We start from the raw sequence: 25,361 nt of genomic DNA, 5'->3' as shown, positions 1-25,361 counted from the left end.
AGCAGCCTCACAAACAGAGACAGCAAAGGACAGTAATTGTTTAAACTATTTTAAGTGGTACATTTCAGGACTGTTGAAATGTTCAAGTTTTTTTTTATTTTTTTTATCTATGTTTATGTGTGAACTCGCTACTCTAATAACAAGAAGAATCTGATGAAAGACTATTTTATCCCTCTCTAGCTATTAAATATGATTATTTCTCCTGCTGGTCAGTGGTCAGTTTTTCCTGTGTTAATATAAGCGTTAGACCGCTCAACAGCAAACACAGACCGCTAAAGCATCTGGCAGCAAATCAGACAGAGAGACAAAGAAAATGTTTAACTGCAGCATTCAGGGAATAACAGAAATGTTACACCTGCAAGCGTGTGGCCTTATCAAATTCTAAATATCTCATTGTAAGTCATTGTCTTTCATTACCCTGCAACTCAATGCTCCCTGCACAGTCTGCTCTTATTTCACAATAGTCTAGAGTTCACTTCATCAGTCTCCTAACCTGCAGACATAACAGTGCTCAAGCCCATGCGAGGTACATCATTATTAGGTACATCACAATCACTTCCTTTGTGTAAATTAAACACAAAAGCGTCTAAAATCAGCAGGTAGTCATTACTTTCACACATTTGTTCCACATTCCACATCTGCAGCAGTTCAATGCCAACCCTTCCTGTTTAACTGAAGTGCAAAGATATTTCTCACAACGTAGCCACAAGGTGAAAGTAATAATGTTTAACATAACTATGCCATAGGATTCATTCACACCATTAGGAATGGAGCTTGATGGATCTTCTCCATTTCAGTGGTTCTATGACTTTGGCGGCTTTATATAATGCTCTTTAATAATGTTGAGCGCTTCTTAAATCAGATGTGGAATTATTTTTCAGCTACAATAACTTAGAAGTTCCCTTTGAACATTCCACGAGAAAACTTTTTTTTTTTTTTAAGTATTGTACATTTTTTTATTGTGCTCATCAATTGGCAAAATGTTTAGTTTGCCATTTTTCTTTAAAGAAATTGTTAAATTACGTAATAACATAAGTCACAACTTTCGAGATTGCGAATCAGAATTTGAAGAAAAGGCTTGAAAAGAGAAAAACCTCTTTTGATAATGATTACAAGTGATAACATTAGTGTAAAGGGAATTTGATTTGGTTGGATTATTCTGGTACGATTCATAAGCTTTTTCAGATTTATCCTGCCATCTCTTGCAGAAATAGATGAAACTGAAAATAGGTCAGGAATAATGTTTTGGATGAGAAATGAATGTGTAGCCTAATACATAAAATATTAAATATTAAACTTTTGTGAAGCTTTGTGACACATCCGTGCATTTTTGCACCTGATTTTCCCCTGTGATGCAGTTTTGCTTTCTGAGTTTCATCTCTTTCATCTGTTCCCTGAACATTTCTTTGTTGTGGCTTCAGTTATTCTCATTGAACTAATTTCCCTCTCATTATGACTTAGACAAAAAGTGGACACTTTTGTCTATTTTTGTCTGATTGGAGTTTCTCTTGTTCCTTTGACCACTCTCTTTTGTGTTTTCTCTGTCACTCCAAACCGTACCTTTGACATGCTCTCAAATTGCCTGTCCAATTTTACTGCCAGCACCACAATCCTAAGCCTGTACTGTCTTTTTTCTTAGTAAAGAAAATCCAGTCTTGCCGTCATTAACCTATCACTACCATGTCTGTCTTGGCTGGTTCTTCTTTATGTTGGGAATATGGTTGTGTATTATCATGGGGAACTTTAATGTACACTCACCGGCCACTTTATTAGGTACCCCATGCTAGTAACGGGTTGGACCCCCTTTTGCCTTCAGAACTGCCTCAATTCTTCGTGGCATAGATTCAACAAGGTGCTGGAAGCATTCCTCAGGGAGTTTGGTCCATATTGACATGATGGCATCACACAGTTGCCGCAGATTTGTCGGCTGCACATCCATGATGCGAATCTCCCGTTCCACCACATCCCAAAGATGCTCTATTGGGTTGAGATCTGGTGTCTGTGGAGGCCATTTTAGTACAGTGAACTCATTGTCATGTTCAAGAAACCAATTTGAAATGATTAGAGCTTTGTGACATGGTGGAAGTAGCCATCAGAGGATGGGTACATGGTGGCCATAAAGGGATGGACATGGTCAGAAACAATGCTCAGGTAGGCCGTGGCATTTAAACGATGCCCAATTGGCACTAAGGGGCCTAAAGTGTGCCAGGAAAACATCCCCCACACCATTACACCACCACCACCAGCCTGCACAGTGGTAACAAGGCATGATGGTTCCATGTTCTCATTCTGTTTACGCCAAATTCTGACTCTAACATCTGAATGTCTCAACAGAAATCTAAACTCATCAGACCAGGCAACATTTTTCCAGTCTTCAACTGTTCAATTTTGGTGAGCTCTTGCAAATTGTAGCCTCTTTTTCCTATTTGTAGTGGAGATGAGTGGTACCCGGTGGAGTCTTCTGCTGTTGTAGCCCATCCGCCTCAAGGTTGTGCGTGTTGTGCCTTCACAAATGCTTTGCTGCATACCTCGGTTGTAACGAGTGGTTATTTCAGTCACTGTTGCCCTTCTATCAGCTCGAACCAGTCTGGCCATTCTCCTCTGACCTCTGGCATCAACAAGGCATTTCCGCCCACAGAACTGCCGCTCACTGGATGTTTTTTCTTTTTCGGACCATTCTCTGTAAACCCTAGAGATGGTTGTGCGTGAAAATCCCAGTAGATTAGCAGTTTCTGAAATACTCAGACCAGCCCTTCTGGCACCAACAATCATGCCACGTTCAAAGTCACTCAAATCACCTTTCTTCCCCATACTGATGCTCGGTTTGAACTGCAGGAGATTGTCTTGACCATGTCTACATGCCTAAATGCACTGAGTTGCCGCCATGTGATTGGCTGCTTAGAAATTAAGTGTTAACGAGCAGTTGGACAGGTGTACCTAATAAAGTGGCCGGTGAGTGTATATATATATATATATTTTTTTTTTTTTTTTTTTTTTTTGCTGTAGTTTGTCAGTAATGGAAATATCAGTTTTAATTGTAATAATCCAGTGAGAGGAATCTGACAACAGCCGGTGTGCTCCACATGGAGATCTGATCTCACCATCATCAAGTCCATCTGGGATTACATGAAGAAACAGAAAAAACTGAGACGGATTAAATCCAGAGGAACTGCGGTAAATTCTCCAAGACGCTTGAAGAAACCTACCAGCAAATCTACAGTGCTGAGAAAAGTTTTAGACACTTGTGTAAAAATGCTGTAAACTGAGGATGCTTTCAAAACTAATGTCTTAAATAGATTTTATTTATCAGTTAAACTAAATCAAATGAATATTTGGTGTGACCACCCTTTGCGTTTAAAACAGCTTTTGTCCACTGGACACTTGCACATAGTTTTTCAGGTAGCTTTGCAGGTCGGTTTCTTCAAACGTTTTAGAGACCTTTTGCCGCAGTTCCTCTGGATTTAGTCTGTCTCTAAAACTAGTCTGTTTTTTCTGTTTCTTCATGTAGCTAATCCCAGATGGACTTGATGATGGTGAGATCAGATCTCCGTGTGGATAATACCTGCTGTTGTCAGACTCCTTGTGTATACAAAAATCTCACTGGAACTGGATTCTTACAAATTATTAAAAAACATTAAATTAACTAGCGCAAACCTTAGTAAAACACCTTGCATTATTAATTTAAATACTCTCCTTCCATAATTTTTTTGTCTGAAATGGAAGCTCCTACAAATGCATATGCATTGAGGTCAGCCGCAAAAATAATGCCTTTTCAGCGCTAATCTTTCACTGTGTGTCTTTAGTAAATTCTGACAGTAGTTAATGCCAAAAGAGGGTTTGCACTGGAGCAAGCTGTTAGTAGATCTGGCTCATAATGTTAATATGTATTGACCTGCTCAATTCAATAGTGATCCCACTAATCTAGATCTCTCATTTCCTGTTATGTCAATTACAGTACTTTTTAAAGCAACACCATGTGATTTTTCCTCAGCGGTCGCCCTACAGTTTGGAAGCAGAATTGTCCATTACTGCTGTCGTAAATAATTTAGCCTTCCGCAGCCGACTGTCGCACGCGCACGCTCGCTGTTTATCCAGCACCGGATTTGGAATCAACAATGGCAGACATCCCAACCTGCAAGAAGTCATTTCAGGGAGGTATATCTTGGTGACTGGATTGTTGACGGGGGGGGGGGGGGGGCTGGTGGCGGGTTGACTAGCGGCGGGTTGACTAGCGGCGGGTTGACTAGCTTTCGTGAGGCACACTCGCAAGGTCTCTCGCTCTCTCTCTCTCAGCCGTGCTCGCGCTATGTATGTTATGCGCGCAGTATGTTCTGTCTCGCATGCGCGCTCTAGATTCCGGCAGATCTGAACTAATTTGCGGGCATCAGGGAGACGCAGGAGACTCCCGGGAGACTTCGGATGTCTGCAATGGCCACAGACAATTTGAGGAAGTGGTGGGGGAAGTGACGTATGCCGTAAAGCAGTCGAATTTTGTAGTTCTTTTTGTGCACGGGTTCCTACCCGAAACCCGAAGTTACATAGTGCCAGTAAAAGCGATACAGACCACGTCAGGCTATGGCAGACGTGTCATTTAACTTATTTTAAGTCGATGTACCATCACAAGGGTCTTGGAAATATTGAAGGTTGAAAAACTACATAGTGTTACTTTAAAGTAACAACTGGGAGTTTTTTGCTCTCGGGCTCCCCCTACAGTTGGGAAACAGTATTGTCCTCTACTACTGTCGTAAACTCTGTCATCCTACATGCACGTGCAATTGTTGACAACCATGATAGCCCTGAACACTGTAGGAGGAGGTCACATGCAGGTGTTCTGCTTGCGTCGCGTGTGAAATGTCTTCATCCCAGGTACAGTGGCATATATTTCAGCATGTCATATGAATATAATTACATGGGTTTTATTTTTTTTAACGACAAATGATCGCGATGCTCACGTTTACAAGCCAGCGTCATTATAGTAGCCTAGTCTATTGGTTACCGTTTTACTGGATCTATATGATACTTCAATGCAATGTTTGAGTGGTTGATAATAACCATATATCGTCAATATTATAATATCAAGCTACCATAAATGAATCTGCAAATTTTACAAATCGATTTGCATTATAGCTTGAGGCAAGACAAATAAACAAATATCACAGACATGTTAGGTATCCTAAAATATGATTTTATTAATAATCTTCCTCCTTTCTTTGTAAATGTTGAGTAGACTACACTTTTTAGGTCAAACATTTGCTATTTGCATTTCATCGATTGCAAAGTTCAAATCAGAACGAGAATACTAGCGATAGCTAACCATCAAAAACTAGAATATCGTTTACTAGCTACCAGATTGATAATTCGCTACTACTCTAGCGAATTAGAGAGGTTAGAGAGAGGCATTCTTTTTTCGATGGGGGGTTTGATGCTCCCTGCACACGCAAGGTCTCTCGCTCGCTTTCTCTCTCTGCCGTCCGCGCGCGTTGGAGCACAGTCTCTGTCTCGCGTGCGCGCTCGCTCTAGATTCCGGGAGATTTGAACTAATTTGCGGTATAACTTGTCGATCACGAGTGGCTCAACAGGTAGATCTATAGATAAACTCATCTTTCAGGGATTTGACCGACCGGGTTGACAATTTAGCGTGAGAAACCGGGGGTGTGCCGTACGTGTGAGCGTGTGAAACCAATCAAATGCGGGTGTCTCACGGCCAATGCGTGAGTTGGCAGCTCTGCAATGTTGATCCTCGTTCTGCCTTTAACGCGATCACTTTCTCTTTTTCTCTTTTTGCTTTGCTCCGATAAAACCTTTGCTTTCTTGTTTTTCTGTGCTGCTTCGCCCATGACTATAACATTTGGCTCGCAAGTCCGATTTTAAGGAAGTGGGGGTGGTGGTGGAAGTGACAGATGCCGTAAAGCAGTCGAATTTTGTAGTTCTCTTTGTTCGCCGGTTACTACCCGAAACCCGAAGTTTAAAAGTACGATTAAAAACGCTACAGACCCCGTCAGGCTATGGCAGACGTGTCATTCAACCTATTGTAAGTCGATGTACCATCACAAGAGACTTGGAAATATATTATGAAGGCTGAAAAGTTACCTGTTGTTACTTTAAGTTGTTTCAATGTTATTTTACCATAATTAAAACCATTTCCATGCCTCATTCTAATGTAATTAGAGTAACAACTTAACTAATGCAATACATTGCAGCTAAAAGATAAAATACCATGAGTTTGTATTAGAAAAAGTTTAAACACACCATCTGTTCTCAGGGGAAAGATTTATGTGTGACAAGAAGACTATGGGTTTACTCTTTCGGAGACATTTGTTCATTGTCCTGAGCTCTTGTACGTATGACCTGTTGTCTCTGGTGTCACAAGTGTTGAGTAGGTTGTGAATGAATTGTGTGTGCAGTTGCTCCTGCTGTTATGGCAGACAACAGCTGCTTCTGAACTAGTCAATTTAGTAGGTTTAACAGACTATAGTGATAGATATTTAAATATTCACCTCACCTTAAACTTTAAATAAACACAGGTGCACATATTATATCCATTGTTCAAACTTTTCATTTTCATCTAAAAAAAAAAGTATTTATTTTTCTCAATTGATTGTCAGTTATTTATATGTATGTTTAAAAATCATCATTATACTGATTCACTCTATACTGTATCTGTAAACTATTGTTTCAGAGTGTGTTAATCGTATACATTTTCTCCACCTCACTTAGTTTCTTATGTCCATCTTTTGGTTGTCACCCTTTTTTCAGCGGCCTGGCATGCCATCAGGAGCACGAATGCCTCATCAGGGGGCCCCAATGGGGCCTCCAGGGCCACCATATGTAGGAAACACCGCTGTCCGGCCTGGACTTACCAATCAGAACATGGAGGCCAGTCGCAAACGGCCCGCTCCTTCACAGCAGCAGATGCAGCAGCAGGCCGTACAGAGTCGAAACAGGAAGTGAGTATTATATGACATATACTAATGATCAGGAACCCACAAAAAAATGACAGGATGATATCAGAACAGGAACCTAATGTAGGTTGTAGACTTATGTAGGCTTTTGAAATTGTGAACCCTGTTGAAGCAGCGATGTGGTGTGTTCATAACATATAAGAACTGACAGGTTTGAGTGCAAACTCCCCCTCCACTATCATATCAATAAAGATAAAAATCATTATTCCATTAATTTTTAATCCTGGGTTAACATCATTCTGGGTTATCCTGGCAAAAGCAATAGTAACCCCATTTTGCAGCAGTAATCCACGGTTAAAAGAAGCACTCACCCCTTTTCAACAATACAAATGTGAAATGCTACTTTAAGGGATAGTTCACCCAAATATTCTGTTATGGTTTATTCTCCCTCATGCCGTTCCAAACCTGTAAGACTTTCTTTCTTCTGTAGACCATAAAAGAACATTTTGTTGGGACTGTTGGGAATCAAACATTTTGGTGACCATTGACAAATTCTTTGACAATTGACTAAATATCTTCTCAGAAGAAAGTCATACAGGATTGGGTGAACATGAGGGTGAGTAAATAATGATGATTGTTCATTTATTTTGTTAAAAATCACTGTAACCATAGGGTCAAGATTAGCATGGAAAAAAGACAGTGAAAGTGTGTCATTGCCTTGAGATTGGAAGGTCTTTAATACTAGACAACACTTTTGTATAAACCCCTGAGGACTTACACTGTCACTGTATTCCTACAATCTATAGTACGGACACAGTGGAACTGAAGTGTTCAATACAGTCAGAGCTGAATGACTTCAGCTGAGTTGATTATGTCAATTGCCTCTTTTGCATTGATGGTTGGATGGGAAGATGTGTTTTTTCCTTTGACAAGAACCATTCTTGTCAAATAATCTGTTTCAACAGAATGGCTTGATCTTTGCTGGCATGAGGTTTGATTCTGTACATGCAGCTTAACGGGAAACAAAAGAATTTACATTTACAAAAATATAGCAAACAGCTCTTCACAATGAAATGGTTATGACTGTATTGATGTAGTGTAGATTTCATGATGTTTTTCTTAGCCTTACACTATATCCTACTAACCAGGTGCAAAGTGATTTAAAAAAAGTTTATTTTTCATGTAAAGTTTTTGTCCTAACTGACCACAACGAGCAACAGGCATGTTGTCTCTTACTTGATTTCTATTCGGTCTATCCGGCTTCTAGACCCAAACGCTGTAAACAGTGCTAATATACACTGTAGTACTACTGAAAAATCATAATCCTAGCTAGGGCTGTCAATCTTCCTCTATAATACTATTCGAATTCCATTCTTTATTTTATTTAATATTCGAATAATATTCGAATATTAAATGCTCAAATTCATCCTATTATTAATATTTACGACATTATTTAGGCTTATGGATCGCCAATGCCACTATAGCATGTGGTTGTTGTTACACGTTCTGTCCACTAGAGGGATATCTAACATTACAATAAACATTTTATTCGTGCTGAATATGGTTGAAGCGCTACCGATGGTTTTTGGCTAATATCTCCGCTAAAACACCACCAAAAAGTCTGAAACTTATATCGTTCTTTTCAGTTCGACTAGACGGTTCCAACGAGTTTGGTGCTCGCCGAATCCGTTGAGTTTTCACCAAGATATTTGCGCTTCACGGGCGCTTTTTTACGTTGTTAAACATTTACCATTTTTGACAGTATTGTTATGATGATACAGCGTGGATAACGTGCACAATTGTGTTACAATTCATAAACTTTATTGTTCATCAGACGAAACAAAAGCATTTCATTTTCACATGTGTGTAAGTCAAGGTGGCGAGTAGCCTAAGATTCCATATAAAAAAAATTAATGAATGGGAATAGGAGCAGGCTTCACTCAATGATTAAACTTAAACTTTAAGAATGCTGGCCTGATGATTAGAATATATAACGTTAAACAGGAAAGAGGCCGCACTATGCATAAATTGTTTTATTTGCACAAACGCGTTTCGGCGCGTGCTTTCTTGAAACGCGTTTGTGCAAATAAAACAATTTATGCATAGTGCGGCCTCTTTCCTGTTTATATAAAAAAATTAAAATATACATAAAAAAACAATATTCGAATAGTAACTTCAGCATTCGAATAGTATTGATTTTTTTAATATTCGAATTATATTCGCATTTCGGAATTCGTTTCAACAGCCCTAATCCTAGCCTTAATCTCCACATCGAAATCCCAGTTGGCCAGACAGTGATTCAACTTTTTTGAATCGTTAAAATACTGGCGTCCAGGACACTGTGAGCCCAGAAACTGTAGTGCACACAGTGAAGGTTTTTAAAAGCTTTGCTTAAAGGTCCCGTTATTCATGTTTTTTTGAAGCTTTGATTGTGTTTACAGTGTGCAATATAACATGTGTTCATGTTTCGTGTGTAAAAAAACACAGTATTTTTCACACAATTTACTTATCTGTATACCGCTGTTTTCACTGTCCAAAACACGGCCCGATGACTTCCTTGTTCTATGAAGTCCCTCCTTCAGAAATACGTAACGAGTTCTGATTGGGCCAGCGGTTCCTGTGTTGTGATTCGACAGCAGCTTATCGCACGTTGCCCGGAAAGGTCACGCCTCTTACCATAAATTGGCGATGCATGTGCTGATTGTTATTGTTAAAATGTCAAACATATTACCTTATCAATTTGAGCCGGAGTCAGACCCGGAGAACATAGATGAAGAGAATCGATTAGAACCTGTTCAAATAACAGCGTCTCGACGACATGGCGACAAACACACTCTACAAACAAAACTCTTCCTCTTCTCCGTGGGAGCGCAACAAGACCACGCCCCCTTTTTTTGTGTATTCCTGTGGGCGGAGAACTAAGTAGTCAAAAAACTGTTCTAGTTACGTCATTAAAAAAGGAAGTAGAGGGATGTAGTCCAAACCGGCCGTTCGCTGTAGGCTTTGAAAGGGGACTTCTGTAAATAAAATATCTCGCTAGGCATTGAACTTTGAGCGTTATAATTTTACAGGTATTATTTATGCTCTAACAGCAACATTACACACTAACTAAAGTTTGAAAAATGGAATCGCAAAGAACGGGACCTTTAAATGTGTGCCATAAAAGAACAGTGCTCATAAACGGCTTTTGAAATGGTATTCTCAGTTGAAACTGAGTAGAGGCCTCAACCCAAAAACAGTATTATAGGAAGGAATATTAATATTCACCCGTCCACAGTGAAATCTCATTGGTCAAAAATTTTGCTCCATACAGAGTAGCTGTACATTAGACATCAACATATCTTCTGTTTCTCTTTAATTGCATCATGTTGCTGAACAGTTTCACTTGACTGTGATGAAATAAATCACTTGTTGCTGGAAACTGTTTAGGACATTGTGTTATTCTCATCACTCTTATTTTGCATCTTTCTTATTAGGATGTTTATTTCTTCTAATTTCAGTTGCACTGTTTGTTCTTGGGTGCCATTTGTTTGCTGTTTTTTTTATCAGAGGATTGATCCGACATGGCCCAAACTCCTTTCTTGTAAATCTCTGGAAATTCCCAAATGTTTTAAATGGGGCCACTCTATGGTCTTGTATCACAAATCTTTGTGACATATGTCTTAGTTTGGGCAGTGTTTAGTTGCAGTTAATCTGATCTGTAGAGTCTTCAGTCTGCTGGCCAACCACTGTCTGCGCTGTTGTGACAGAAAGGGGCCACTCACTGAGAAATATTTTATATAATACTTGTTTCTTTGTTTTTTTCTGGATCTCTCTCTCTCTCTCTCTCTCTGTTGTGTCTTCTCTGACTCAGCTCCATTGATTCGCATACTTGCTCATTCTGTCTGTCGACCTTGTCTGACACATTAGTGTAACATTATCTTGCATTGCTACTACAACCCTCCTGTCTTACATCAGACTAATCAATGCAATAGTTGTATGTGTGTGTGTGTGTAATAACCACACATGGCTTATCAGATCATTTGTCCTCTAGTTCTGCTGGTTTTTGTGCAACTCCCATGTTGTCTGTTTTGTCTATTCAGCTTTTTGTGATGTGCCGTCAAAATATTCAGCAATTCTTAACTTGCACACAAACACACTCAGTACCCTCTAATGAAGGACCCTTCAAATGCCATCAGGAAGCCTGTGGGATTTCCTGGACCAAATGAGATGCCAGGGAGGCAGATGGACATGAGAGAGGCCCAATCAGATCCCACACTCGGATCAAAGTAGGAGTTTATTCTGCTGCATGATGGATTCACACGTTTTGATCCCACCCTTGCCCCGAGCCTTGACCCCTTTACCCCCTGGCACATCTTGTCTCTAGAGACATATCCCTAACAAGGATTTCCCCCCTCACTTCTGATTTACCACAACCTTGATGTTTGATGGTTATTATCGAAGATTATTCATACAGCAATGTTTTAATTCAGTTGTAGATCAGTTGATGTCAGTCTATTTGATCTAACCTGGCATTTAAGTCACTGAAAAATATTGAAGATTTAACGTTATTAAAATTTTTGCTGAATTTGGCATGGATGTGCTTGCATGTCCTGTTGCATGGCATGATGGCAGATGTAATATGTGAGAGCTTGTTTTACACTTCAATGCAAAGTGTCATCTCTAAATGTTTTAACAAAAAACTAAATATGTATTATTAATGAGTCAGGCCGACTGAGTTGTGCATCTTTTAGTTGATGGGATAAATATATCGCTGGTGGAAAAAAGCAAAAGTGTGCTAATATTTGATTTTATTTCATCTTTATTATATATTTTTTATTTTATTTTTACTAAAAAAACTCATAAGCTAGTGAGTTCTACCCAGAGATTCATTGTGGAATAACAAAAATTGTACATGGTGATCGTTTCCCTGATCTGCTCACAGTGTTTGCACTTTTGGGTTTTGTTTTGGTGATTGTTACCTGTACGGATCCTGCTTCTGAGTGTACAAAACAACATTATCGTTTGTGTTCAAATAAATCATACAGTATATGAGCACAAATATACTTATGAGCATACAACACACCTGTCTGCACAACATGAGCTGGTCCTGTGGACCTCTGCTGCTTTCCAAGCTTCAACTTGTGCAAGTTTAAGCAGTAACGATTCTAGTAACGTCCTCTGTGCCAATGGTTGCCAGCACCATCTGGGCTGGCGAGGCACACACACACACTCCCACACCGGTTTTCCCGCATCCTGGACCAGCCCCAGAATTTTAGCAGATGTCCCGGGTGCTCCACTGTCAGTCTCCATAGTAACATCTTTGGGTTTTTTTCTGCCTTTCCTCTCTGTTTCCCCTTTCTCCCTCTTTCTGCAGTGCCAAGAGGAGGAAGATGGCTGATAAGATCCTTCCACAAAGGGTGAGTAAGAGATCTGAGCCTTTTCATTGCTTTCATTGGTTTGACTGGGTTTTTTTGTGTGTGTGTGTGCAAATGTGTAATGATGAAAATGCTCTGGCGTGCATGTCTGTTCTCTATCTCGGCCTTTTAGAGGGGCGGAATCCTCTACCAACCAAGCGATACGATGGACAGAATGTTTTGGAGGGCTTTTGCATTCAGTAATTGTCGCCATAACCAGACAATACATACTGACAGCAGGCCTTTAAAATATATATATATATCACAAAGAATATCCAGATATGAGTTTTTCTTTAAATATGTATTCTAGACAATATTGCAATATATAATAAATAATCTTAACATATATGACAGCATTACTGCTGTGGGTTCATGGTGATGGCTGTTGGTTGAAATCTATTATTTATATTTAAAAAATTTAAATGGGGTTTTAATGTTATTGTTAAGGATGATTCTGTTCTTAGTTTTTTATAGTCACTGTGATTTGGTTGTGTTAGATAAGATAATCGGCACTATGCGTGTGTGTTATCAGGCAATATAGATAGATACAGCTCCAGTGGAGATGCCAGACGCATTAGTCATTGACAAAACCCTCAGTCTATCGTCCACAGAACAAGAGGGGAAAATAACTAGGATTGTTTGGATTTCTTTACCAGTGCTGCCATTTACAAAATGAGGTTTTATTGAATTCTTTTTTCAGATTCGTGAGCTTGTTCCGGAGTCACAGGCGTATATGGATCTGTTGGCATTCGAGCGCAAATTAGACCAGACCATAATGCGCAAACGGGTGGACATCCAAGAGGCACTTAAGAGACCCATGAAGGTATTTCTCATCCCCATGATAGTCCATATTCTTTTTAATTTCATGTTTTAGAAAAGATCTGTTTTATCTAGCCAATTAAAAATATATATGCCTTAGCACTTTTGTTAACCTATATATCAGACCTTTTAAAACACAGCAGAAGGAACCTTGGGACAAGAATTTTCATTTCTTACTGAACCATTTTAAATATTGCTTGCATAAATCAACAGGATAAGACACAAAACAACTTAAATGAGCATAAAATGAGGCTGGTGTCATTATTCAGAGTGTCTAACTTCTAATATTTTACCAATTATCAGCTTAAAAGCATTTTTCCCTGCATAATGCTTCTGTATTTTTGTGAGCATACTAATATCATCTTGAGGATTGGATGAAGATAAATATTTAGATAAACTCTTTTTTTCTATTTCAAGCAAAAGCGAAAACTGCGTCTCTACATCTCCAACACGTTTAACCCTGCCAAGCCTGATGCAGAGGACTCTGAAGGCAGCATTGCATCTTGGGAGCTTCGTGTGGAGGGCAAACTGCTGGATGATGTGAGTTAATTGCACTTTAATCAATAATTGCACAATACAGCTATTTTAAATCTTTTACTATAAAACACTGAGGTGCTGTTGTTTGGTGCTTTTATTGGTAAGAAATATCACATATAAACTGTCTGCAATGTTTGATCAATGTTTGTCTCTGACATCATGACTTGTGAATGGCAGCTATGTGCCTTTTGAATTAGTGAGGTTAAATTTACTCTTCCAGGCTCAGAGTCTTGACCACAGACATGTGCCTCACTTACCAGTGAGATCACTTCCCAGCCTCCATCCAAACATACATGCCAGAAAGTTCTGTGGGTCCATTGACTTGGACTGTTTTTAACTTTTAGCCAACAATGCTTATCTTAAAGGAAAATTCTCGGTTAATGACATCTGAAGCTCTATCAACAGGATTTGTGGCATGCTTTTATTGTCAGAAAGAAATTTCAACCTAAAAAGCATCATTCCTGTAATACAGTTACATTGGCAGTCTAGCCGGCATGTGCAGCATTACTGAAATGTATAGACATAAAACATGAATATTATACATGTTAGCATTAGACTGGTTTGAATCTTTAAAATCATGTCATGATCAGTTAAAAAATAAAACCCTGTTGCTTTTGCATCGTATCACTGTGAGATACCAGGAAGTGACATGACATAACTATTCATGAAGTGCTGTTTATATGGAGCAAACTCCACCCATTACATTTGTAACGAATAACTAGAAGTTACCAGAAATAGTTTTGCCTCTTTAAAAGTAGATTTGGGTAACTTACCTTCTATCTGTAATTCAGCATTACATAAGTATATTTTATGTTTTTATTGACAAAGCTGAGGCTCATCGCACATTTGTTTTTGCTCATGCCTGTCCCCTTCACCTACGGCCACAAAAGCACTGGAGCCATGGCTGCAAAACGTTTCTGATCTGTGCAAGTGAAAGAAAAAAACTTTTACATTCATGACCTTCATATCTATGTAACGATACCAATTACCTTTGTAAAGATAGCAGAATAAATAATATTCAGCATTCAGTGCAAATATAGGTTTATATGATAATATTGAATGTTGCTGTTTTCTTTGTTGAAAGCATATTTTGGTTTATGATCTGACAAACGTGCTAATGTACTGGTTTGATTCATGTGATTGCAGCCCATCAGTACATCTGGTTTACAGTTATATATATACTGTAAGAGTTTTGAAGATAATGAACTGGGGCCGTATTCACAAAGAATTTTAAGGCTAAAAGTAGCTCCTAACTGGCGAATTTAGGAGCAACTCCTAAAAATAAGGGGCGTGTCACCTAACTTTAGGACTCCTAATTTGTTTCACTAAGAGTAATTCACGAAGCATTTTAGCCCTAAAAGTAGCACCTAAGTCTGGGACAGCTTAAAAGAAGTCGAGAGGACTCCTAACTCACTAAGACCAAGGATTGTAGCGCATACCACCGCCTCTCGCAGTCGTCCGGGGTCCGCGACACAAGCGGGAATGCTGCATTGATCTGCAAACAAATTTCCTGTGTGTTTTGCTTGATATCCCAGTGGCGAATTTTCCATTTATCTTTTTTTTTTTTAAACACAACTGAGCCAGCAGCAGTAATGGTGTGTTTACACCGAACGCGAATTTAATTATTTGCGCGAGTAGATTACATACAAAGTCAATGCAAAGACGCGAATAGACGTATCATTCGCGCCGGGCGTTGCGATTGACGCGAATTGGGCGATGCGTTTGCCGCGAATGTCTTCCGCGCAAGTTGAAAAATTTGAACTCGAGCGAATGTTCAAGCGTCTAACTAGACGCGATAGACGCGTATTTGACGCTCTATTCGCGTTCGGTGTGAACACACTGATCCTGCGTCCAGTTGGGCTTTCTTTTCCGTTTTGGCGAGTTCATAATCCACCGTCATCCAACTATTACATTAGGCTACTTCAATAGGAGCAACATTTCCTTAGTCTATTTAGGCTAATAGGATGTCAATTAAAGTGTTAATGCAAGTGTCGTTTTTCATTATTAGGCAAGTGGCTGTTTTTTTATTAGGGTAGGCTACCTTGATTTAATTTAATTTAATTCACGACTTTTTTTCTCTCTCTCTGCCTTTTTAGAATTACACTTCACTGGGGTATGCACAAACATATGCATTTCGATGACATTACTATTATTATTTTGTGTAGGACACAGACATATTTAGATGTCGTAATTCCATGATTTGTTGCGTCTGTGTTATGTTCCGCATGATGGCCCTGTCATCTAACAACCAATCACCGTGATCATTGCGAGGAAGCTCGTGCATGAGAATTGACGTCATCCATAGCAACGAAGACTCACTCTTAGTTTAGGAGTCGTCATTTTTCCTTACTAAGAGTAGGTCTGAAAGGCGTTGTGAATAACTTTTAAGAGAAAACTCCTAGCTAAAATATTTTAGTGCGATTTAGGAGTACTCCTAGTGGTAAGATAAAAATCTTTGTGAATACGGCCCCTGAAGCACAAGGACTAAATTCTTAAAGGTTTACGCAATGCAGCATAAATTCAGCCTCTTGGTTCGGTCTCTAACCAAGACCCGTTTAGCTAATACTCTTGAGGCATGCTTTTCCATGCAGAAAGAAATGAAACTAGTACTTATTGACGATAGCTTGAAGGACTCATGCCGTCTCTTGGCTGAATGGAATGTTGTCCCGCACAGCACATCATCCACCAGTATGCCACATTTCATTTGAACATTTAGGCTGTACTCTTCCATAGAAAGTCTACCCGGAAAGTTTATGATGTTGTGTAGGGTTCTTGTTTTACAAAAATGTCTTTATACTTGAAACTGGATAGTTTGCTCAGTGGCACACTCTGAAAAACTATTCATGCTTTCATTCACAGCCTGCTAAGATGAAGAGGAAGTTCTCCTCATTCTTCAAGAGTCTGGTGATTGAGCTTGACAAAGACCTTTACGGCCCTGATAACCATTTGGTTGAGGTTGGTGTTTGATTTTCTGCTTATCACCCTAAATGAAAATGTATTAATATTGGCGATTCCTATAACCAAGAGCTAAAACCATTATAAATATATTATATTTATTTATGTATTATATTATTATTTATGTCCTACAGTATGTTTCATTATAGGACATACAAACATGCCATATAGCACTTTGTTTATTAAAGATGTGTGGTGATACTGTCATTTAAGTTATTTTTCTTTTCAGTTTCTGCAAATCTGTGTTTTTGTTTTCCTTAATGACTCTGTGAAATGATGTTGATTTCTCTTGTCTTGCACAGTGGCATCGTACCGGAACCACTCAGGAGACAGACGGTTTCCAGGTGAAGAGGCCTGGAGATGTTAACGTGCGCTGCACCCTGCTGTTAATGCTGGATTACCAGGTAAAGACAACAAAATGCATCCAGTGGCATTTACATGTATATTAGGGATGGTAAGATTCACCGATTCGCATCGGTGCATCGGCATAAAAGCTAACGATGCGATGCATCGAATTAAATAAGTGTGCATCGGATACAAGTTGGCATTTGTATCGCGATGCATCGTTTCTAACATCTGCATCGGTAAAAAACGATTTATTCATATATAATTATTAGTAGATGCGCTATACTTTTACTATTTAGAAAGTGACCAATCATTTGTGACCAATATTTTATTATGTAACTGCTGCGTTCACACCGAACGCGGATAGAGCGTCTGTAGCGAGAGATTTCCATGTTAAGTCATTGTAAAGACGCGTTGACGCGGGTCTGGAGGTCCTGCGGCGCGAGACGCGTTTAGCGCGGTGCGATGGACACGATTTCGCCTCATTCGCGCGTCCAGTTCGACTAGATCGATTTCTCCTTTCTGAACTGTTGCTCAAGCGCGTTCTCTCATCACCACTGCTGCGCTGCTACGGGAATATGACGGATCACAACACTACGGAGTGCGAGGCGTGTCCTGAGAGTCACCTTTAAACCTTAAAGTAGAACATTAAGTTAATCTGGACAGAAGCCTGTGACTGCAAATAATAGTTTTTCCCATAGATGTATATTTTTACATCTGAATACAGTTATGAAAGACATGTTTGTGAAAGTTTTTTATTTATTTATGTTTATTCTTTGTTAAAACAGCACCTGCTTTTATTTAATCTTTTGGTTTTGTGAAGAAATATGTAAGAATATGCGTTAAAAGTCAGATGGCACTTAAGCTACTTTTGCTGTATGTCTGAATAAAAGAAATAAAAGTTTTCTATCTATACCATATCTATACCATGGAATAAGTATCTATACCATATTGAATTGCATAGCATCATATTTTTCTCCATTGCATCGTATTACATTGAATCACATCGCGTTGAATCGGATCGCACCGCATCGTAAGAGTAGTGAATCGTATTGCATCGCATCGGTAGCTGCTTATATGTATCTTTAATGTATCGTATCATTGGCTATGCATCGAGATGCGTATCGCATCGGCCTCAGCTATGGAGATGCACATCCCTAATGTATATCAGCTGAAGGCTATTGATCATGACCTGCAAGATTAAACTGTATCATTTGTCATTTCAAATTATAGAACAAGAACTTGTGTGATTTGCTTTTTGATTGTAAATTTCTTTCAGACCTCAAAGCTTTGAGTTTACCAGGAAGTTTCATTGAAATAATAAGTTGATGACATAGTGAACATAATAGTGAAGGGTGAATATCACATATATATTACAACATAACAGGAACTCTGTGAGCAGCAGGTTTACTTATTAATCATTTTGTAATGCTTTATTTTGTGAAATAAAAAAGTGCATTTCTCTTATGAGAGGTTCTCTCGTATTGCGTAAGTTTAGCTTACGCTACGGGTAAAGTTAATTTTTTCTCGAGATACTGAAGCCAAAATTATCCTTAATTTTGTAAACTTTGTCAACGCAGTGCAGCAGCTGCAGACCTAGAGCAGGCTGTCTAGCGTGTTCATTGGCTGCTCTACGGCAACTGCAGCAGCCTACCAGTGAGCCTGGCGTGACGTCACGCCCAATGGTGACATTTCGCGCCCACTACGCATCACAGCCCGCTCAAGTGGGTGTGGCTTAGCGTATAAAAGCAGGGCTCGGAGGCTGCTTCCCTGGTTTTCATCATCTGAAGCGAAAATCGCTCGTGGCGCGAGCACGGCCGGTTCCGCAATACTCGTTCCCTCTCTAGAGAGAACCGAGGTTACGTTAGGTAACCGAGTACGTTACCCAGTCACAGTTTTCAAAAAAATCGCGAGTTTATTCCAAAATAGATTATTTAATATTCTTCTATTTGGCCTTCTTTTTAAAATTAAAACTTAAGTTAATTGAACTTAATAATGTATTAAATGACTGAAAAGTGTATTAAATGTAAGCATAATACTCTTGTGTCCTGTGTGCAGCCGCCTCAGTTTAAGCTTGATCCGCGTCTGGCTCGTCTACTTGGGATACACACACAGACTCGCTCCAGTATCATACAGGCCCTCTGGCAGTATGTCAAAACCAACAAACTGCAGGACTCGCATGACAAGGAGTACATCAACTGTGACAAGTACTTCCAACAGGTACGCTTGATAAGAAGCATTGATTAACATTTGTCACAATCTGTAATTATTGAATGAATCAGCTTCACTTAAACCCTTAAAATGTATTTGATAATTAAAATGAGACTGCCAAAATTCACAGAAACATGTTGGAATTATTATGTAAAGACCGTATGCAATATTTTAATCGAGAACTTTTTGTTTCTGACCTCATCTCCTCTCACAGATCTTTGACTGTCCACGCCTGAAGTTCTCTGAAATTCCACAGCGGCTCACCAACCTTCTACTGCCCCCAGACCCTATTGTCATCAACCACATCATTAGGTATTTATGTGATTTTGTTCGTACGAATGTGTCACATTTATTGCAGATATCTACCAAAATACAGTAGTCAATAAGATTTTTTTAAAGAAATTAATCTTTTATACAGCAAGCAAATCTTGAGCAGCAAATCAGCATATTAGAATGATTTCTGAAGGATCATGTGACACTGAAGACTGGAGTAATGATGCTGAAAATTCATTTTTGACATCACAGGAATAAATTACATTTTAAAGTATATTATTTTGGTTTGGTCTTTATGCCTTGTTTGTATTTTCTATCTGCTCTTATTAATTTTCTGAAGAACACAAAACATGCAGGAGTGTCATTGAGGTTATTTTTGTACAGTGTCGACCCTAATGATCAAAAAAAGACAGCCTGCTATGACATTGATGTAGAGGTGGAAGATCCCCTTAAAGCACAAATGAGCAGCTTCCTGCTCTCCACAGCCAATCAGCAAGAGATCGCCTCTTTGGACAACAAGGTTAGTGCAAAAATAGAGCAGATAATTGAACTTCTGGACATTTTATTCTGAATTATAGGGTCTCTGATTTCGACTGACAGAAGGATAATAATCAGGACTTAACCAGTTTTGCAGTGCTGCCATGTCTGTGAATACACCCTTGATTTTTCAATCTGGTTCTAAATGATCTGCAGATCCATGAGACTATTGAGTCCATTAATCAGCTGAAGATTCAGAGAGATTTCATGCTCAGCTTCTCCAGAGATCCCAAAGGCTACATTCAGGACTGGCTCAAATCCCAGAGCAGAGATCTGAAGGTCTGCATCAGCTTTCTTTCTTCTATACATGACTCTTGATATTTATATAATGTATATTTTTGAAGATGAAGTGTGTTCTCAGTTTTACAGTATGTTCTCCTATGTCAGTTTAATGTGCTGAGACAGATGCATGAAAGCCATTTGTAGGCTGAGGTCTCAAAAAGTGTAGACATAGTGGCTCTGTGCCGATTTCAAAACATTGCTCAGTTTGTTTGAGTGGTCTGATATGCCAACTTCTGGCTCAACCAATGGCATGAGTTTGGGGCGGGATAACCTGTTTGGAACAGGTCAGAAGGGGCTGTAGGAGTGTTTGGTAAACCTCTCTGGAAATACATTTTGCAGTTGTGTTTGCTGCTGTTAATGATACAGAAATTACACACTTTGAGACAGATTTACAGAAGCTTCTAGAATATATTTGCTTCATAGTCAGTAGTGTCAACCAGTAAAAAACCAAAGCTTTATTAGCTCTCATACACTACGGTGTATTCTGTTTTTTTACTTTTTTAAAAAAGAATCCTGAAAAAAGTATCACTGTTTCCACAAAACTATTAATCAGCACAACTGTTTTTTACATTGATGATAATCAAAAATATTTCTTGAGCACCAAATCGGCATATATGAATGATTTCTGAAGGATCATGTGACACTGAAGATTGGAGTAATGATGCTGAAAATTCAGCTGTCATCACAGGAATAAATTGCATTTTAAAATATATTAGAATAGAAAGGGTATTTTAAATTGTAATAGTAATATTTAGGGGCCAAGCACCGAAGGTGCGGAGGCACCTATTTTATCTGTTGGCATTCTTATTATTATTCTTCCTTCTTCTTCCGCTCTGGAAGTCTGTGGCATAGAACCGCTTGCGGTAAAGTTATGAAATTTGGCACACTGATAGAGGACAGTCTGAACTGTCAACATAGCAAATTTGGAGTCTCTAACTCAATCCCTCTAGCGCCACCAACTGTCCAAAGTTGTACTCATGTTTATGCTAATAACTTTTGAACCATAAGGCCGCGTGTCCACCAAAGCGTTTTTAGTCAGCTGACAACGCTGGACGCCTTTCTGAAAACGCCTAGCTATGGGCACTTGAGAGCGTTTTGGAAGCGCAGCATTTTTTTTCAGTTGAGACACTTTGCTTGTTATGATACGGAATATCCGCGAAAGTGTTACTACAACTTACTAGTATCTAATTTCACACATATTTTGTTTCTGTGTTGATTCTATATTAAAATGTCGATACAATGTAATGTATTTTCTCTGGTTCTTTTGTTTTAAATTATTTTGTTCCGTTATTATGCTGCTTGTTGTCATCTGTTGACGTTGTACAAGTAGAATGTGGCGGTTGGTCGGTGTGGTACTAGTCCCACCCCTCCTCCACTGTGATTGGACGATTGGGTAAAAAGTGACAGTGATGAGCGCGGCGTTTTACCCAAAGTTGAACATTCTTCAACTCTCGACGACCTGTAAAAAACAGAGTGCTCAGCGCTTCAGCGTGAAAAAAACGCTCAGCGCCTCGTTACGCTCATGGCGTTCTAAAAACGCGGCGCTCCCATTGAAAACAATTGAAAAAATAACCCAGACGCATGAAAAAACACTTTGGTGGACATATGGCCTAAGGGCTATAAACAAAATTCTAATTTTGTAATGATACGATCCTGCGTTCATAAAATACAGCATTTTGGTACAAAATTCAAAATGGCCGACGCCTAAAATGGTCGATATGGATAAATTGGATATCAGTCGACTCGGCATGATGCCCTAAATCTAACGAGACCACTTTTATGATTTTTGGATAAATCGTTGTGAAGTTATAAGCAAATATAGTCACTTTTCATATCTCCGGACCAGTAGGTGGCGCTGTGCCGAAATGCAGCATGTAGCCTCAGGTCATGCTTGTGATGACATGTACCAAGTTTGGTCTTAATACGATAAAGCGTCGCGGAGATACAGCCTTACGTCTGTTTTTGAAAGCGCTATGTAAAATCGTTTGCGTGGTATTCGAGAATGGTTTGACGAATCGACATGAATTCCATAGCTTTTTGTCGGCATGGTCTGAAGATGATCTGATTAAATTTTCGTGAAAATCGGAGCAACGGCCTAGGAGGAGTTAGAAAAATTCAAAATGGCGGACGAATTTTCATGACGGAAAACTTGGTATGGGTCATCAGTACGATGCCTTGAAGGAGCCTGAGAAGTTTCAAACCAGCTCCACCTAGTGGTAAAATTAAATTTTCAAATGCTTATAATACTGGGTGTAGTTCACTTAAGTTCCTGAATCCTTTCCGAGTCCAACAATACCAAACATGCTAGGTTTTGCCTTACGGTTTGTGTAGCGTTGTGATTTAGCGCTTAAAAAAACATTTGCCGATATCTTCGAAACCGTTTGACCGATCGAGACGAAACCACCGTCAGAAGTTTGGAAACATAGGTCGTTGGGTATATGTTAATGCCCAAATGTCAAAATATTAATAGTAGGTGGCAAGAAAATTCAAACAAAGTCAGGTGTGGGTCATTTTTTATGTGTTTATGCATATAAATGTCTATAACTCCAAAACAAAATGAGATATTTTCACCAAATTTGACACACATGGGCTCACTCTAAGGACACATAAAAAAATTAGTGGGATTGTGCCACTTGTTGGCGTTATAATAGAACAAAACATGAAATTGCCATTGACTTCAATATAGTATTGTGATGTAAAATGCTATACTTAACGAATTCATTGCTGTAACATTACGAAACTCACTATGTGCCATCAGCACCATGCCCTGAAGGTTCTCAAAAAATTGAGACAGCGCCACCTTTTGGTCAAAAGTTATAATTAAATTTCCAAAAATGCTAATAACTTTTGAATAAATATGCCTATTATAATGACACTGGTCTTAATAGATTCCTTGGGTTATGCCGAAAACAGATACTAATTTTGCCATAGTCAGCCAAACTTCCTGTCCGCCATCTTTATTTTCTTCGTTTGTCCGATTTTCACCAAAATCGAACCGTATCATCTCCAGACCGTGCCGAGTAAAAGTTATGGATTTCGTGTCGATAGACGAAACCATTTTCATATGCCGCAGGAGCAAAGTTGAGGCATGATGCCAAATTGACACTTCAGGCTTTATTTCTGCAATGCCTTGACATAATAACACCAAACTTTGTATGTGTCATTGTCACTTCACTCTGACCACATCACATCGATTTCGTAACTGCGCCACCTATTGGTCGAAAGTGATAAACCATTAAATCATCTTATATGTTATTGTATATGATTTTTCAGCCATTTGCCCAAAATCCTCTTAAAATGTCTGTAATTGCTCCTTACTGCAGTTGGTCTGACACTCCCAGCCATGTTGGCATCTCTTGCGTCGTCGTCTTGCGCTTGGCCCCGATAATTGCTGCTTGCAGCTATATTTCATAATGTTGTTTTTACTGTATTTTTGATAAAGAGCATAATAGACTTCTTTCAAAAACATTAATGAAACTAACCGACTCCAAACTTTTAGTGTAGTGTATGCGTCTCTGTAAACAATGTCCTGCATCATGTTTGTCCTGTCATTGTCCTGCTTTTCTTACTGTTATCACCTTTTGATTGTTTGTAGCTGATGACAGATGTTGTTGGGAACCCAGAGGAAGAGAGGAGAGCAGAGTTTTATCATCAGCCTTGGTCTCAGGAGGCTGTCAGCCGTTACTTCTACTGCAAGGTAAGCGCGTAAAAATATATGATTACTTGTGTGAACCTTCTGCTCGTCTACTAGAAAACAGGATGTAAAGGGCTGGATGTCAGTATCTTTTGTGAGGTTTGTCAGGCATCTGCACTGCCTGCAAAAACTGACTGGCTCTATGTCTTCCTAATCTACTTTCCCCTTCTAAAGATTCAGCAGAGGAGGCAGGAGCTGGAGCAGGCCTTGGCCCTGAGGAACACCTAGAACCCACACCCACCACGTTCAGACAACACGGCTCCTTTGTGACAACACTGCCTCCATGTGGAGGTCCCTGCATTATTGTCCACAGTGAATGAGGGTTTGTGTGCGTGTCCAGTCATCGTTGTTTTCACTCTGACCTACAATCTACTGTACTGGACCTATCACACCCTGTTACTCCAACAGCCACTGCAGCTCCATTGTACAGTTTGTGCATTTCAGCCAATCACAGTGTTGTGTCTTCCATTCCGGGAGGAAGTCATCTTACAATGCATTCTTTGGATTTCTGTTGTTTAATACCACTCACGTCCACCAGTATTTTGAACGTGATGACTTCAGAGCCGGCTCAATCCCATTGACTGTGGATCCAAATGTTGATGCAGTTTTGATTCAGCCTTCCTTCCTCAATCATCAATTCCTGGTTTTCACACACAATTTCCATGTGATAAACGTGTTTTTGGTGAGGTATTGATTGCATCTCTAATTTAGTCCACTTGAATCAAATTTTTTCTTGAGTATTGATCAAAAAGGTCATTTTGTATGTGTATCAGTGTTGGGAATCAGTGGAGCTACAATAATTATCTCCATTATTTACACTTTTATTCAGAAGTGTATTTATGAAGTACTTTGAGGCAGGCAGCTTTAAAAGAAGCATCCTTCAGTATTAACTGAACCGGTGGCTTACAGGGTATGTCACACTCTGCTGTCTGTCCCTGCCACATTAGTGACATTTAGCTGCGTTTTTTAAGTAAATAGTGTATATAAGCATTGAAAGATCGAATGAGGTTGTTTTAATCAAGTATTTAAAAGCTATTCTGCCATATAAAGACAAAACACAGTAACTACACCTACACTTGAGTGAGAATGAGAAAATGGCTTTAAAGTTTTTGATTGATTTGGTATTGGTACTTTCTCTGAATTATGTGAAGTTACTGCGTTTTGCCTTTGTAGGTCAGTAGTACTGACATAGTCATTAGTTCACTTTGAAGGAATTTGATAGGTCACGGTTTTTGAGAAGCTGTCACATATATGGAGAAAATAGGCCATCCTAGCATAATGACAAAAGTTATTTAGAAATATAATCTACTTGTTAAATTGTGACGTATTGAATACTGCTTCTGGGTTAAAGCCTGTACTCTTGAAGAATACTGAATACTCATTTTTGAGCACTATTTATTCACATTTAAG

The 25,361-nt window shown here is 39.2% G+C and overlaps 1 protein-coding gene across 3 annotated transcripts in view; it reads left to right on the top strand.

The window, feature by feature from the left end:
- The window catches only part of smarcd3b (SWI/SNF related, matrix associated, actin dependent regulator of chromatin, subfamily d, member 3b), a 78,800-nt gene extending 54,155 nt beyond the window's left edge, over nucleotides 1-24,645 (top strand). For 2 of the 3 annotated variants that reach the window (XM_056248429.1, XM_056248428.1), the window contains exons 2-14: nucleotides 6,757-6,947; nucleotides 11,081-11,170; nucleotides 12,259-12,301; nucleotides 12,999-13,121; nucleotides 13,535-13,657; nucleotides 16,514-16,609; nucleotides 16,912-17,013; nucleotides 19,013-19,174; nucleotides 19,380-19,477; nucleotides 19,823-19,958; nucleotides 20,132-20,254; nucleotides 23,853-23,954; nucleotides 24,126-24,645. In XM_056248429.1, the coding sequence (XP_056104404.1) occupies nucleotides 6,757-6,947; nucleotides 11,081-11,170; nucleotides 12,259-12,301; nucleotides 12,999-13,121; nucleotides 13,535-13,657; nucleotides 16,514-16,609; nucleotides 16,912-17,013; nucleotides 19,013-19,174; nucleotides 19,380-19,477; nucleotides 19,823-19,958; nucleotides 20,132-20,254; nucleotides 23,853-23,954; nucleotides 24,126-24,179 (1,443 nt within the window). In that variant the 3' untranslated portion in view covers nucleotides 24,180-24,645. The remainder of the gene's footprint in view (nucleotides 1-6,756; nucleotides 6,948-11,080; nucleotides 11,171-12,258; nucleotides 12,302-12,998; nucleotides 13,122-13,534; nucleotides 13,658-16,513; nucleotides 16,610-16,911; nucleotides 17,014-19,012; nucleotides 19,175-19,379; nucleotides 19,478-19,822; nucleotides 19,959-20,131; nucleotides 20,255-23,852; nucleotides 23,955-24,125) is intronic. The other variant, XM_056248430.1, reaches the window with a different exon arrangement.
- The last annotated feature ends 716 nt before the right edge of the window (nucleotides 24,646-25,361 follow it).

Source organism: Rhinichthys klamathensis, unplaced genomic scaffold (genome assembly GCF_029890125.1).
Source record: "Rhinichthys klamathensis goyatoka isolate OS25496 unplaced genomic scaffold, OSU_Roscu_1.1 h1tg000055l_1, whole genome shotgun sequence".
Classification (NCBI taxonomy): Eukaryota; Metazoa; Chordata; class Actinopteri; order Cypriniformes; family Leuciscidae; genus Rhinichthys; species Rhinichthys klamathensis.
This window is presented reverse-complemented; position numbering and strand designations above follow the sequence as displayed.